General features: G+C 37.9%; 1 protein-coding gene across 1 annotated transcript in view; it reads right to left on the bottom strand.

The window, feature by feature from the left end:
* LOC140928573 (RUN and FYVE domain-containing protein 2-like) overlaps window positions 1-12,632 on the bottom strand; it is a 17,017-nt gene extending 4,385 nt beyond the window's left edge. Inside the window, exons 1-16 of the mRNA XM_073378343.1 lie at window positions 12,347-12,632; window positions 11,694-11,811; window positions 9,357-9,458; window positions 8,614-8,737; window positions 7,888-7,958; window positions 7,183-7,266; window positions 6,283-6,352; window positions 6,025-6,126; window positions 5,334-5,383; window positions 4,822-4,888; window positions 4,380-4,430; window positions 3,858-3,974; window positions 2,432-2,529; window positions 1,805-1,891; window positions 1,107-1,236; window positions 328-390 (exon numbers count right to left, since the gene is read on the bottom strand). Of these exons, the coding sequence (XP_073234444.1) occupies window positions 328-390; window positions 1,107-1,236; window positions 1,805-1,891; window positions 2,432-2,529; window positions 3,858-3,974; window positions 4,380-4,430; window positions 4,822-4,888; window positions 5,334-5,383; window positions 6,025-6,126; window positions 6,283-6,352; window positions 7,183-7,266; window positions 7,888-7,958; window positions 8,614-8,737; window positions 9,357-9,458; window positions 11,694-11,811; window positions 12,347-12,620 (1,608 nt within the window). The 5' untranslated portion in view covers window positions 12,621-12,632. The remainder of the gene's footprint in view (window positions 1-327; window positions 391-1,106; window positions 1,237-1,804; window positions 1,892-2,431; window positions 2,530-3,857; window positions 3,975-4,379; window positions 4,431-4,821; window positions 4,889-5,333; window positions 5,384-6,024; window positions 6,127-6,282; window positions 6,353-7,182; window positions 7,267-7,887; window positions 7,959-8,613; window positions 8,738-9,356; window positions 9,459-11,693; window positions 11,812-12,346) is intronic.
* Window positions 12,633-13,718: the final 1,086 nt, after the last annotated feature.

The raw sequence follows: 13,718 nt of genomic DNA, 5'->3' as shown, positions 1-13,718 counted from the left end.
CTTCGTTTCAGAGGCCCACTTACTGCTCTCCTCCTTATCTGTTCAGTTTGCTTCTTTATTTTATTTTCGCTGGTCCCCACTAACTGAGAGCCTCAAAACGTGTAGAGACTATTAATTTTATAGACCAATAAGTCACCAAAAAATACAACTTAATAATTCCCAATCTGAATTTGGCCATAGGCAACGTGCCGTGAGCCCTGAATAGTCTGCGATAAGCTATGTCAGTTGTTTGAGATTTGGCGCATGCTCAGTTGAAATGACCAGATCCAGGCCCTGTGATACACAGTTGTTGACACAAAACAATGGCAGCAAATTTTTAATACCCACCATTTCTTGCTCCGAATAGGATTTTTTCAATCCTACATATTTTTCGTGCAAAACCTGGTATTCCTATCAAAAAAAGAATCAATAGTTCAAGACGCTGTTAGAGCGGTCACTCAGGCTACAATAATAGTGGTTTAGAATGAACACAAGCTAAATCGCGGGACGATTACGTCTTGATTAACAAAACAGTTACCATAATCATCATAACAGTAAAAATGAACAAAAAAATGAAATAAATAACCAAATAAAATAAGGGACAAAAAAATAACATTTTGAGGAATCGAACTCGGAACCTATAGCGTGAGAACCAGAGTGTCGCCACAGTGTGGTCATATTTTTTCCCGACCATTTACTGCGCTTTTCATAAACATGCGAATTATGAAGTTCAAAAGCCAACTAACGATTGCGTTTTTTGCTGCCGTCAATCATCTTAGCGGACCTCTTAGGAAACAAAACTTTACTTTAACGGGTTCAAAAGGTCATGGTATGTGATTTGTGATCGGTGGATTTCGATCCGTTTTGTGTGTTTCTGTGTTTCAAGGTTCGTTGCTTGTGATCGTAATTATGCTCGACGGCAGCGAAAAACGCAATTGTGAAGGCGGCTTATGAACTTCAGAGTTCGAATGTTTGTGAAAAGCGCAGTAAAGGAAAAGCACTTTTCAAACTGTACTAAATTCAACATACGGTCAGAGGAACCTCTTGAAGTGACACCTATAAGCATCATTAAACGGAAAAATCAAACTATAGAAAGGAGAGCGTTACAATATAACACAAACTGTCACCTTTTTCAGTGTTTCCAGTTGCTTTAATTCCACCTGCATGGCAGCTACTTTTTCTTTGTCTTTTACCGTTTCTTCTTGTAAACTCGTCCGCCAATCGCGTTCTATTTTAAGGTTAGTGTCTAAAGCAGTTCTGGTAAAGTAAGAACAAAGATACAGAAAATAAAAGTCTTCATTAACATATTTTTCATGCCCTATCAAACTTTAACCATGTTAGGAGAAACCTCATTAGACGTATTAAAGCTGCAGTCGTTTGTCTTCGAGAAATTTCACCCACATTTTAAAAGCTTTGTATGGGGACATCATGATGGTTTCCTTCTAACGGACACTAACATGGTGACCAGATAACTAAACGTTCCGTGTCTCATGGAGGGCTTGTAAGATGACACTTTGAAATTAGTACTAATTTCAATAGAAGGACTGTTCAGATAACAAACACCCAAAAGCTTGGCCACTTTTTCTACGCACGTGAGACAGCTGAGTCGTTCTCGGCCGCGTGACGCTACAGCAACAGCGTATGAGTCTTCCAAACTTCAATTTTAAGCAGTCAGTTGGCTATGCCTTAGGGGTGATTGCCTCCAACGCTCCTTATTTGGCGGGGAGGAGCGTTGCGTGATGAGACAAAAACGGCTGTATGGGAGACTACAGGGGTGATTGATTGACTCCGCTCTCACTGATTTTACTTTGATTCTTTGGTTTACCTTTCACTCTCACTGTCCACCACTTTATTATTCAACTGATCCACCATGTTCTCTGCCGCGGTCTTCTTTGCTAAGGCTTCAGTCAGACTAAAATTAGGACATCAGTACTATTAGAATGCGTGCAACTACTTCGGAGTTATAGCTGAATAGAGGGGTTAGCTTCGACAGTGAAACACAAAGATTTAACTTTATCAAGTAAGGTAATAAAATCAACTGTCCACCATGGTAGATCTTGTTAGGCTTTTGAATGATTCTACGGTGGACAATTGTTATTTACTTTGACTCAGTTGTACTCAGTTGTACTTACACCTGTATTGACCTCTGAGTTTCACAATATTTGTGATTGCTTTGGTATTGCATTACTATGATGTGTGAGTGGCTCAAAAAAAAAAAAAAAATATCACGCCATTTCAAATATCAAAAGTAGAACCAAAATAATCGTGACTTGCTAGCACCTACTTTCCCGCGCTTTCGGCCCTCTATATGTAATCACCTTCAGTTTAGGAACGCAGTTATAAGCTATAATATTCATCCTCTTTCTGTTATTACCACTTTTAAGCGGTTTCCACCAACGGCAAATTTTCAACTTGGGACATGGTTTTTTTTTGTCATTGTCTGCGTACGCACCTTTTCTCTACTTCCTTGGTACGACTGGTCATCTTGGCACATTTCTCTTCAAGTTCTGTCCATTTGCTCATGTGGTCTTTGCTTGAAGATTCGCTCACCTAACATAACGATAACAAAATGACACTATCAATTCCAGGCACTTATGGGGACATTTCAAGCAGTTTTAAGTTTGGACTGCAGGTAAAATTCTAGGAAAACCATTCACATGAAAGGTACGTTTGCAAGACGAGCAACGTTTACTACGACCATTAAATTTGACTCACAGTACTGGTTCGACTTTGGATGAGGAAAAACGAGCCACACCGTCTTTTCCATAGAAGAGACCCTCCGCCCACTCCCTAAGCCCATGTGAAAGCAAGATGCCCTCCTGTAACGGTAAGCGCTGTATCTCGACAATCATACGGTAAAATAGGAGACTCTAAACAGCCTAATTTAAACTAACTCGCAGGATGCCAAATTTTAAGAGTATTCTACACAAAAAGACATATGCATTGACTTTTTACGTCACCGATTAAAATAAAAAATTAAAGCTAGAGCTGAATAATTTTCAGCAATGGAAAGAGCATGTTTAAGATAAGGTGACAATGCCGATTTCAGGCCAGTGCTACACAATGGGCCCTGCTTTTTCACGTTTTAATGCTATGTCTGCAAAAGTCACCAATCATTATTATTATGATTAGTGATCCCTGTTAAAATCTGTTGGATGTCTTTTTCAAAAATCCTAAAGAGGTCTTTGTGCAATCACTGAGTCAGGGACGGCAGAGCGCAATTTCAACCCGGAGGGGTGGGGTGCGGGGGGGGGGGGCTGCGCTTGAAAACTCGCACCGGAGACGCTAGTCTGTTGGGGGGGCGGGGGGGGGGGGGGTGGTCTACAGGCTCGGAATTGGTATTTTCAACGTTCTCAATGAGATATTTCTCTAAAAAAACTCAACCTGGATGAGGTGTGAAATGACAGGTACTTCTAGTGTTTACAGCATCTACCTTATACTTAGAGCGGTTTTCATTTGAGTGTCGAAAAGTAATTGGTTTTGCACTTTCTACACGATGCGATTGGCTTAAAAGATTCGCGCCACCTTTTCATCCAATCAGAAGTAAGACCAAAGCCAATTGTGACGCGCTCGCATGCATTTTCCCGCGCTTTGCGTCAGCCACATGTAATTACTTCGAGTTTTGATTGGTTCAATGTATTGTCTGTGTCCTATGTGATTGGCCAGAGTAATTACTTTGGTTTTGGTTTTACGACACTCAAACGAAAACCACTCTAATCACAACATTTTTCCCCTAGAAAAGTTTGGGGGGGGGGGGGGGGGGGGGGTCTTCAGCCCCCTCTCCAGCACCGCCGTCCCTGTGAGTAATGACCTAAAACAGCAATCCTCAAGACATAGCCCTCTTTAAAGTCACCCCAATAGCAACCAGACTAAAGTACCTGTAGCTTGTTGTGAAGTTCAAGATTGAGCTTCTTGACATCTTCCAGTTGTCTTCGTAGAGAAATCAAAGTATCTTGTTTGTCGTGTATATCTTTCTCCAGAAGTCGCATGGCGACCTGACGAGAAAGATAAATATCCATGTACTCACCAAAAAAAAACTGAAAACGGAAGCGAATTCGTGTTAACCGGAAAATTCGTATCAAAGTCGTTTTTATGTGGAAACTTCAAGGGGAGGTACTGAGGACACTTAATGGGTGATGGTGTCTCACTGAACTACAATACGTGCCTCAAATTGTGTACAGTGTACTGGTAACTAGATAGGTTACATATATGTGCATGGACTATACCTAGTTCTCGGCTAATCGTGAATAAAGCAATACTACAGAGCCCCACTATACCACCGGAAAACGTACTCCTTTTCAATGCTAAGTGCCTTACAGGAATGTTTGTCTAACAACAGCTCCTCAAGCCTCACTGGGGATACACAAATCATTTCACCTTAGCAGGTGACAAAAACTTACTTCACTTTCTTCTTTCATACTCCTTGCTAATTCCAGCTCTTTTTCTGTTTCCTAAACGTCCGAAGAGAGAGTAGGGGCAGATTAGTAACAACTAACGCAATGAAGTTTGAAAAAAAACTTTACTAAAAGAAGTGGACTGGGATTTTCATTGGGGTCCTCTTCAAAGTTTCGTAAGCTCTCCACATAAAAAACAAGAAGGTAAGCTCGTTGTCGTCCTTGTATGATCACGTATCACATTCTCTTTAAGACGTCAGGGGGGGGGGGGGGATCACATTAGGAAATTAAACGTCGTAGTTGTACAGAGTACGCAAAGAAATGTACCAAAATGTGATTCAAGAGCAGCGGTTTTGTCTCGCACACTGAAGCTTTTTCTTTGACATTATCATTTCCGTACCGATTCCTATGCTTCCTGTTTTTTGTGCCACATATAATTGTACTTTACCTTCCGAAGCTGTATTTCCGTATCCAGTTGTTTTCTTATAACATTGTACATATCATTTAAACCTTCCCTGCAAAGATAAAAATCCGTTGGTATAGAATACTTACTACAACCTGTAACAGCTAGAGTTACACTGTAGATAACTGCTTACGCTACAATGATTTTATTTCCGTGGTTGTGCGTAATTATAGAGAAAACAAAAACGACGGAAACCTTTCGCTCTGCAGATCTCAGCTCTACCAACTGAGCTACAGCATCCTACTGCGGATTAAGACTTGCATTGTATATTCTCTTTATGCATTGTAGAGAGACAAAAATTCTCTACCTTTTAAAAATATTCCTAACTATTGAAAAGTTTTGAAAAAGAATAGCTTGAAGGAGGAACAGTTTAGAGGCAAGTAGAAAAAACTACAAATTCAACGCTATACCAATGACACCGTCTTGTCCTAGGCTCTTTCAGCCATTTGAAGTAGGGATAAGGAAAAGCCTGGGAACATGAGGGGTAAAGACCTAACCTTGACTTCTGATATGTCTCCCTTTCAACATCAATATCTGCTTGAGCAAGCTGTAAAGTCAGAATAACAGAATTAGAAATTCAAGAGACTTTCACGAATATTTAAATATCAAGCACTGTTAAAGAAAAAAAGAAAACAGATTATTGCAATGTCTTTCAAATTTTATTTTCTTTCTCAGTCAAGGTTGTACTGATTAACATAACTCCAAGTTTTCTTTTCAGCCTTGGAAAGTAGAAGTACATTGTAATAAATACTTACCTCGTCAAATTTCACGTCAAAATTTCAATGGGAAGACAACTTATTTTAAACGTATAGTCCAGGTTTGTTTTGCCACCATTACTCGATTCAAAAAAAGGTCGAGAACCACATAAGGATTTGGAACGAGTTGGCACAACAGGCGTGTGATGCGTGCATCATGGATCGCTTTGGTGGCAGGGCGAAAGAACAAGGCATTTTATTTTAATTTAGCTGTGTCTTTGGTGGCGCAAAGGGCCGACTTTACAGCCGAGATGTGTGATGAAAATTAAATAAAGAAGGAGAAAAGCACTGATATAGTGAATAGTTTTATGGTAAAAACAAAAGCAAAAAAAACAAAACAAACAAACAACAAACAAACAGCATTTGGCTGCTAAGCCCGCTAGCTATGCAGGCTATCTAGCAGTACTCTCTGGCTACGGGTTTGGGCGCTCACTTGAAGTTTTCTTGCACTGACTTCGTTCATTTGGTTGTTTGCATCCTGCAGAATATCTCTTTCTTGCATCAGCTGAACAATCTGCTCGGTACAGGATGTTAGCTAACAAACACACACGAATTAGACATACTTTTAATATAATTATTTTCTGTGTTATTTAAAAGAATTACACCTGAGGTAACATCATACAAAGCATGCATGAACAACGTACATGACGTATCAAAATGTGAAAATTAACTACTTAACCGTATTAACTACCTGAGTGGATAAATCATCATTTGTCATTTTCAAATTCTTCAACTTTGTTTGCAAGTTATTCACTGTGGAACTGAACATTGACTGGACATTAGAACTCAGACTGATCGAGTCTGATTTTTGATACATAAAACCATAAACTTAATCCACAGATAAAGATTTACACTAAAACTGTAAGTACACACTCTTATCATTAAAGAATCATGTTTTCCAAGAAAAAAGAAAATAATTATTATACTGTAAAATAACAATAAAATGTTGCATATCTACACAACAGACACTTTGAGGAGGACATGGCAGGGTTATCCAAAAAGTTTCAAGCGGAAGAAGAAAAACATATATTAAATAGGTAGCAACTGATTAGATTGAAAAGTGCATCAGTCTTTCATGAGGCAGAACTGTGTGTAGGGGTACAGTGTAGGTAGGGGAAGGCGGCTGTTATAAATCAATTTTTTTGAACAATAATCCCACTATAGATCACGGAAGGGGCAGCTAGGGGGAGCAAGGGTGAGAGTGCATAGGGGTGAGAGCACTCGCCTCCCAACAACATGTCCTGGTTTCAAACCCTGGTGTCAATGCCATATGAGGGTGGAGTTTGTTGTTGGTTCTCTCCCTTGCTCTGAGAGGTTCTTCTCTGGGTTAACTCCAGTTTTCTCCATGACTGCTCAAAAATCAACATGTCTTCCCAATTCCAATTCAACCAGAAATGTTGGAAGAAGAACCACTTTGTGGATGTGCTACCTTTAAATATTGGAGTTAATTTATTCTATTTATTCAAGTGTGACCAACTCCCAACTTAAAACAAAAAATAAGTGTGAATAAGTGTGAATAAACTAAACTTGAACTATAACTTGTAAATAAAATGAAAGGAATGAATAAATTTATGAAACTTCTATCACCTACCTTAGGTTTCTGTTGACTTCTTCTAGATATGTTTTCTGATCAATGAGAACACTAAGTTCACTTCCATCAGTTTGTTCTTCATTCCTTTTGTACAAAAAATAATAATAAAATAATAATAATAATGGTTTTAAGTGTTACTTATTAAATTTCCCAGATCACTGACAAAGCACACCTTAGGGCACTACCTTTTTTAAATTGATGCTATTTTTGCAGTCTCAAAGATAAAATATTATTCCTCACAAAGTAACTCGAACAGATAACTCCCTACTTTGACAGTCAAGTTTCACTAACAAAAGCTAATCCTTTTAATGAATGTCACCTACAAATAATTAACACAGACAATTTCATGTGCAATTTTTGTGAATACATTTCTGTTTGGTCAAATGAGTTTGAAATGAGAAGTGATACATGTAGCTTGACAGGCTTAAGTTTGACAAAAACAAATGAACAAAAACAAAAAGACATTGTGCCCAAAAACAGGTAGCATTAATCACTAGAGTCAGACTTTTGGGTTTATACACATAGATGTAGTGTACTCACAACACTCAAAATGTTTGTGACCAGTTGTGTTCACCATCCACCATGGTCAGGGACATCAACTTCAGTTTTGGTGATTAGTTAAATACGTGTACCACCACTTACAAATCAGCGGTGAAAAACTGATAAAGTGAGAAGGCAACTCTTTAAAACTGAATTTTCACTCACTTTTTATTTTCTGGTGGTTTTTCCAAATAATTTCCATCCTTGAGATACAGACTTAGATCTAGAACTGATGACTGCCATGAAAAAATAAATACGTTACAAAAAGAAAAAATTATGACACCATGTTTAAAATACAACAATATAGCACATATAATAAAAACTATTTTAAATTATTTCTAATTTAAATTATTTTGACGTTGCTAGTGTCAACAGCAACTCCGGAACGATCATTCAGTGCCGTATGTCAAGGGTCAAGACGTACTTGCATTTCTACATGTGTACAGGGACAAGAGCATTACCACAAACAAGACAAGGTGGTCTGCGAGTTGCGTGCCAGGCCTCGGCCTTACATTTATGCCATGCTAACACAGCCTTGTCTTTGTGTTCATCATGATATTGTATAGAAGTAGGCAAATGTAACATTTATGTAAAGTGATTGTAACTTAAAGGTCCAACTAAAGTTACTTAACGCCCTGTAAAACCTGGCTGTTGTACCAGTGTAAATTAATACAATGTAAGGGTATATCAGCATTATTCTGCTCGGGCTTAAAGCTCAAGAAATTGCCTAGGAATGCCCTTGACTCACATCTCCAAGGTAAATCCACATGTTTGACCCCACTTCCTAGCTAATGGCTACTGCTAGTAAATGGTAATTAGGGTCAGAAGACAAAGGAAATTAAGAATTGAAGTAAGTTGAAATCTTTATTCATATGAAATATTCTGGCTTACCCAAGCATCAAGACTATCTCCTTTAAGATCAAAATTACAGTCAATTATGTTTATTCCAACAAGCAAACCAGAGATTACTGTTCCTTCTTCTTGCATTAATACAGCATAAGGTTCATACCATTCTCTAAACATTAAAAACATATGTAATGCTGATTATGATTAACTGTAACCTGCATAGCGAGGGAAGCACTAATTTGTTGCAATACTGTGTCATCTTATAACAGATAGATGAAAAAGTAAATTTAATGATAAATTTAATTTATGATGACAGGTCACCTCAGGGGATTAATTGCACATCCTTCAGAAGGCCAATGAAGACAAAAAGCATTTTGGGAGACATACAATGTAGAAAAGAAAAGATGGACACTTTTGTGAGCCAAGACTCTCAATAATTTATGCCAAAATAGAGCAAGCAAAAGAAAGGCTCTGTGGATGGGGTGATTTATATGTAAGTACCTTCTGTCCAAAGTAAAAACTTTTCCAGGTCTGTTGCCTAATTTAATATTTACAACAGCTTGAGCAATGTAATTATCAGAAAGTTATATATTATAAGTATAACTTTTAGTTAATACAGTGTACTTTGTTTGAATAATAAACTGATTAGTCATTGATTATCTCTTGGGCATGGTTACACATTAATGTCAATAAAGCTGTTCGTCAACTAAACCGAAGAGCAAGGAAACCCTCAAAAGAAGTCTTGTATATACCTTTGAGAAATGCATATAGCTCTGATGCCAACTTACCGAAGCAGATCTTTACTCTCAACCAAGATCATGATGTACTCAGCAAGCTTCTTTTGCATAATTGCCAATCTAACCCATGCTCTTCCTTTGCCATGATTGGTTCTGAAGGAAAAAAAAAAAAGCAAGGTTTGTTCTGGATTTTGGGAAAATTTGTAAAATAATTTATTAGAAATTATTATTCTTATGAAGAGGCATTTTCTCAAATTGCTTTATATACATATAACCCCACAAGCTTGTAGCTTAATAAACTATTGCCATGTTTAAATAAAAGTTGATGTTGTTGTTGTTAAGAACATTACAATGTTACCCAAGACTGAGAAAATTAATTAATTCAAGATGGGGGTCAGAGGCACTCGGTAAAGTATTATGCAGCCTTGCGGTCCAACCCCTTACTTTTTCATACACTACTTTTTTTTAGCAAAGGCACTCCTTTCACATACCTTCCACTGAAAAATGATACCCCCCAATTTACCTACATAAAAACACTGTACATGAACCCTTTTCTAAACCCATAGAATGGACTGTCTAATAAAGAGAAATCCAAAATGGGAAGTCTCCTTGTCATTTTTCATATAGTGTTTATTGGATTAAAAATAACACAGCCATACAAGGCCCTTTCAAATACCTAACAGACAGACTGAAACCCCATCCCTACCCCTCTCAGGCAGAGCCTTCCAATATAGGCCATACTCCCCTGCTGAGGACTAATTTTGCCCAGTATCTGGAAAGTTGACACAAGTACACACTGTGTATGTAACAGAGTGAAAACAAAAGGCACATTACTTAATAGTCATGCAAAATATTTCTCCGTTTCTGATTGCGGCTAAAATGCTATGCATAATTCGTCATATCCAGCTCTTGTCCACCAAATTTGGAACAATTTTGCAACTGAGAAGACCTGGGGACGAGGTTGAGTCGTTTTGGTAGTGAGTAAAAAATGACAGAAAATTTCACTCGTTTCACGAGGAATAAATAGGCGAACGATTTGCTAAAAACACAGCAGGAACAGCAAGAAGTCAACTCGACAGACGACATCTACTATTTGGAGAATATTTAAGGAGCTGAACAACCCTACTACTATTACTACTGCTACTATGGCAAAGCAAGAGCACGCCTCTATTAAGCACGCCTCTTCCAGCTAGGTCTCCCAACATAGCTGTTCTCAGCTCTAAATTCACACTTTCTAAGCAGGTATTGCTTTTCAGGTTACATGTATCTGTATAAATAACAACTGGTCTTCCCATGTTCATGCGTCCACTTATTGGCTGCCGGAGCCGGAGTACTAATTTAGATGCTTCCTCCTCTGGGTGAACAACCCTTTTTCTCCTAAACTTGCCGATTAGCATGCACTATCGAAGATGAACTTAATATAGATGGAGGTAAGCGTGTCTTAGCTTGGTTTTAAACTAGGAATTATTTTAAATTAATAATAAAACAATTATTGAATTCAGCTTTCATATCATCTGAAGAATTATGGAGATCTCAGAACATCTGAGACTCCGAGGCAAAGAAAACCCCCCCAAAAAAGACTTCGAGACCCACCAAAAATGCTTCTGAGATTGGGAAAAACTTTTTTGAGACCCACCTTTTTCCAGGAACTATTCTATACCCCTAACTTTGTATCAAAATGAGAGTGAATTAGGAGGCTCATGGATGGTAACAAAAATTCATACATCTTGCTTTTGATGTCCTCATGTTTGACAAGCTATTCCTTTACAAAAGATGTGTCTGTAACTTTAAACTCCTTCATCCTACTACATGAGAAAGATTGTATCTATCAAACCATGTTGTCTGACACCTGATCGTTACACCTGCAGTCCAAATTCCCCACCCTACCCAAGCTAAGGTCAAATTCCCCACTCCAACAGGAGTACAAGTGATGGTCAAAAGCCAGGGGGTTTGCCTTAGGGAGATGTTGAAGTTTTGAATTTATTGATTGGTGCATAATAGACCTTGTCATGGTTTTAAAGGCACCTTGATACATAGGTAACCGTGTGAGAAATTACAGTGTTTGTACGAGAATCTAACCCTAATAATTTCTGTAAAAACAATATGAATTGTACACTAAATCTTCACTCCTAAGGATTCTAGTAAAAAAATCGAAAGCGTTACATGTGCTAGAAGACCTAGAACCACTTTTTGAAATTTTCTATACATTTGTCTGTAAGAAAGTCCTGGGAAAAATTACAGACAAATATTTGGAAAATCTAAAGCAAGCCTCTGGAGAAAATTAGCACAGGTACACCACCAAATTCTTTTAGGGGAATTATTTAATTAGATTCTCATACAAACACTAAATTTCTCACGCCGTTGGCTTCCGTTGGCTTTCCCACTAACCTGATATTTGGAAGGTTCTGAACACTCTTAACAATTTCTGATGACTCAGGAGCTGCCTGTTCCAAAGCTTCTAATGGGCCCCAATAATCTTTTCTGTGGCCAAGAATGTTGCGTTTCACTTCATGTAAGACAAGAGGGATTTAAATGAATTTATGAGAGATTATTTATTTTATGGAAGGCTTGTTTACTCAGTTTACCACAATTTTTTTTGCAAATTTCCAAACTTCTTCATAAGACTTATTAACTTATTATTGTCTGATGTTATTTGAGGGTTACAAAAATTAACAAAAAATGTGAAAAGAATAGAAACAAGAAAAATTCTTGAAATTAATCTTTTTGTTTTTGTTTGTATTTAGTTACACATTTGATCCCTCAAAAAAAAAACCTCAGAGAAACGAGAACGTAAATTTAACTTCGAAGAGAAAATAAGGAGATTGCAATGACTGACCACTTGGAACATGAAGCTTCATTCTAAAAAATATATATTTTTTTATTTACTAAACTTATATTTGTCATGTGACAACGTAACAAAATGATCAATCTCTTTGTTTTCATTTTCCACTTCCTGTAAAACAAAGACCTGGCCCAAAAACGAAAGCAGCAACACAACTCTAACTGAGCTAGTTATCTTGAAATAGGAAGAAGTTACTTACTTTTCAGCCCGTGCCGCAAAATACTCTCCAAAACAACGAAAAACTGTTGAAAGGGTTCGAAATATTCATCGCTTATTGCACGTCCAAGTTTTAACGCAGAATCGATGACATTCTTAATGCAAAGGTTAGCGATGTTTAAGAGGTTCAATCTTTCGATCTTCCACTGAGCTTCCCGCTTATTGTCTGGTGGGGAACTTGAGCTAAACGTTCGCACGAAAAGCTTTCCGAAGTTGAGTTCATCCCTGTCTTCTTCCTCCAAGTTTGCCGACGCCATTTTGGTTTTGGGGCAGTCCGCTGACCGGACATGGCTGTTTGTCGCTTGTCACGAGATCCTTCCATAATATTTGCCTGGTCAGCGTAATTTGAGCGGTTTTACATGATGTGAAAATAATTTCAGATCAAACTTTTTGTTATGTTTTGTAAACGCCTCTGGGAGCCAGAGAGGATGTTTGTGTCCGAGATATTTCAAAAACCGATCTTGGAGCCGCGGATTTCGAAAATTCACTGTACGCTTTCGGCCAATCAGAAAAGAGATAGTGAGTGAAATCCGGCACACTGGTAGTAGTCGGGTCACTAATAGATCGTTTTAACTGTCATGCAACAAAAAAATAAATTGGAAATCGTCCAGTGGAAGAAGCCAAGAAAATGAAATGTTGTAACAGACTAATATATAAACAATTTGTCCAAGTCTCATGTCTTTGTGGCCCACAGCTTCTCAGTTATTTGCCGAAACGTTTCACGCACCTTTGTAGAGCTTTGTACTGAGACGCCGTATTGGTGTACCGTTTTGGTGCACCAATATGACCGCCGGAAATCAGCAAAAACATCTGGAGTTCACTTTTTCTAAAAAAGCTCTTTCTTTTCACTTGAGAACTAGCACACGTGCGCATAAACATATCTTTTAATACTTGAAATGGTTATATTGCTGAAAATCAAGGGGAGAGACTTTTTTCAACGAGAGAGTATTCCTAGTTTGGCGTCACGCACTGTGAAAACTAGGAAGTTGAAATTGCTGTATTTTCGAAATGAAACATGCTACGGGAATGGAACCTTGTACAAGATTTACTTTTTGTTTACCTTCAACCTAGTGTAAATAAGAATTCGTAAAACCTCGCTATTTTGACTTAACAATTTCTGCAATTTGATGACGTCACTGTGACAACCATCTATACAAGCATTTTCAGATATAGTGCCCAGCTAGAATTAAGTCGGTTTCCATAGAAACCACATCCACATTCAGATATAGTGCCCAGCTAGAATTAAGTCGGTTTCCATAGAAACCACATCTAGGACCCTGCCACAATTAATCAAAATTCATGAAAATTCGATAAAATTCATTTGTCCTAGTTTATCAAAATATAGTATCATTTCA

Source organism: Porites lutea, chromosome 2, assembly GCF_958299795.1.
Source record: "Porites lutea chromosome 2, jaPorLute2.1, whole genome shotgun sequence".
In the NCBI taxonomy this organism is placed as follows: domain Eukaryota; kingdom Metazoa; phylum Cnidaria; class Anthozoa; order Scleractinia; family Poritidae; genus Porites; species Porites lutea.
This window is presented reverse-complemented; position numbering and strand designations above follow the sequence as displayed.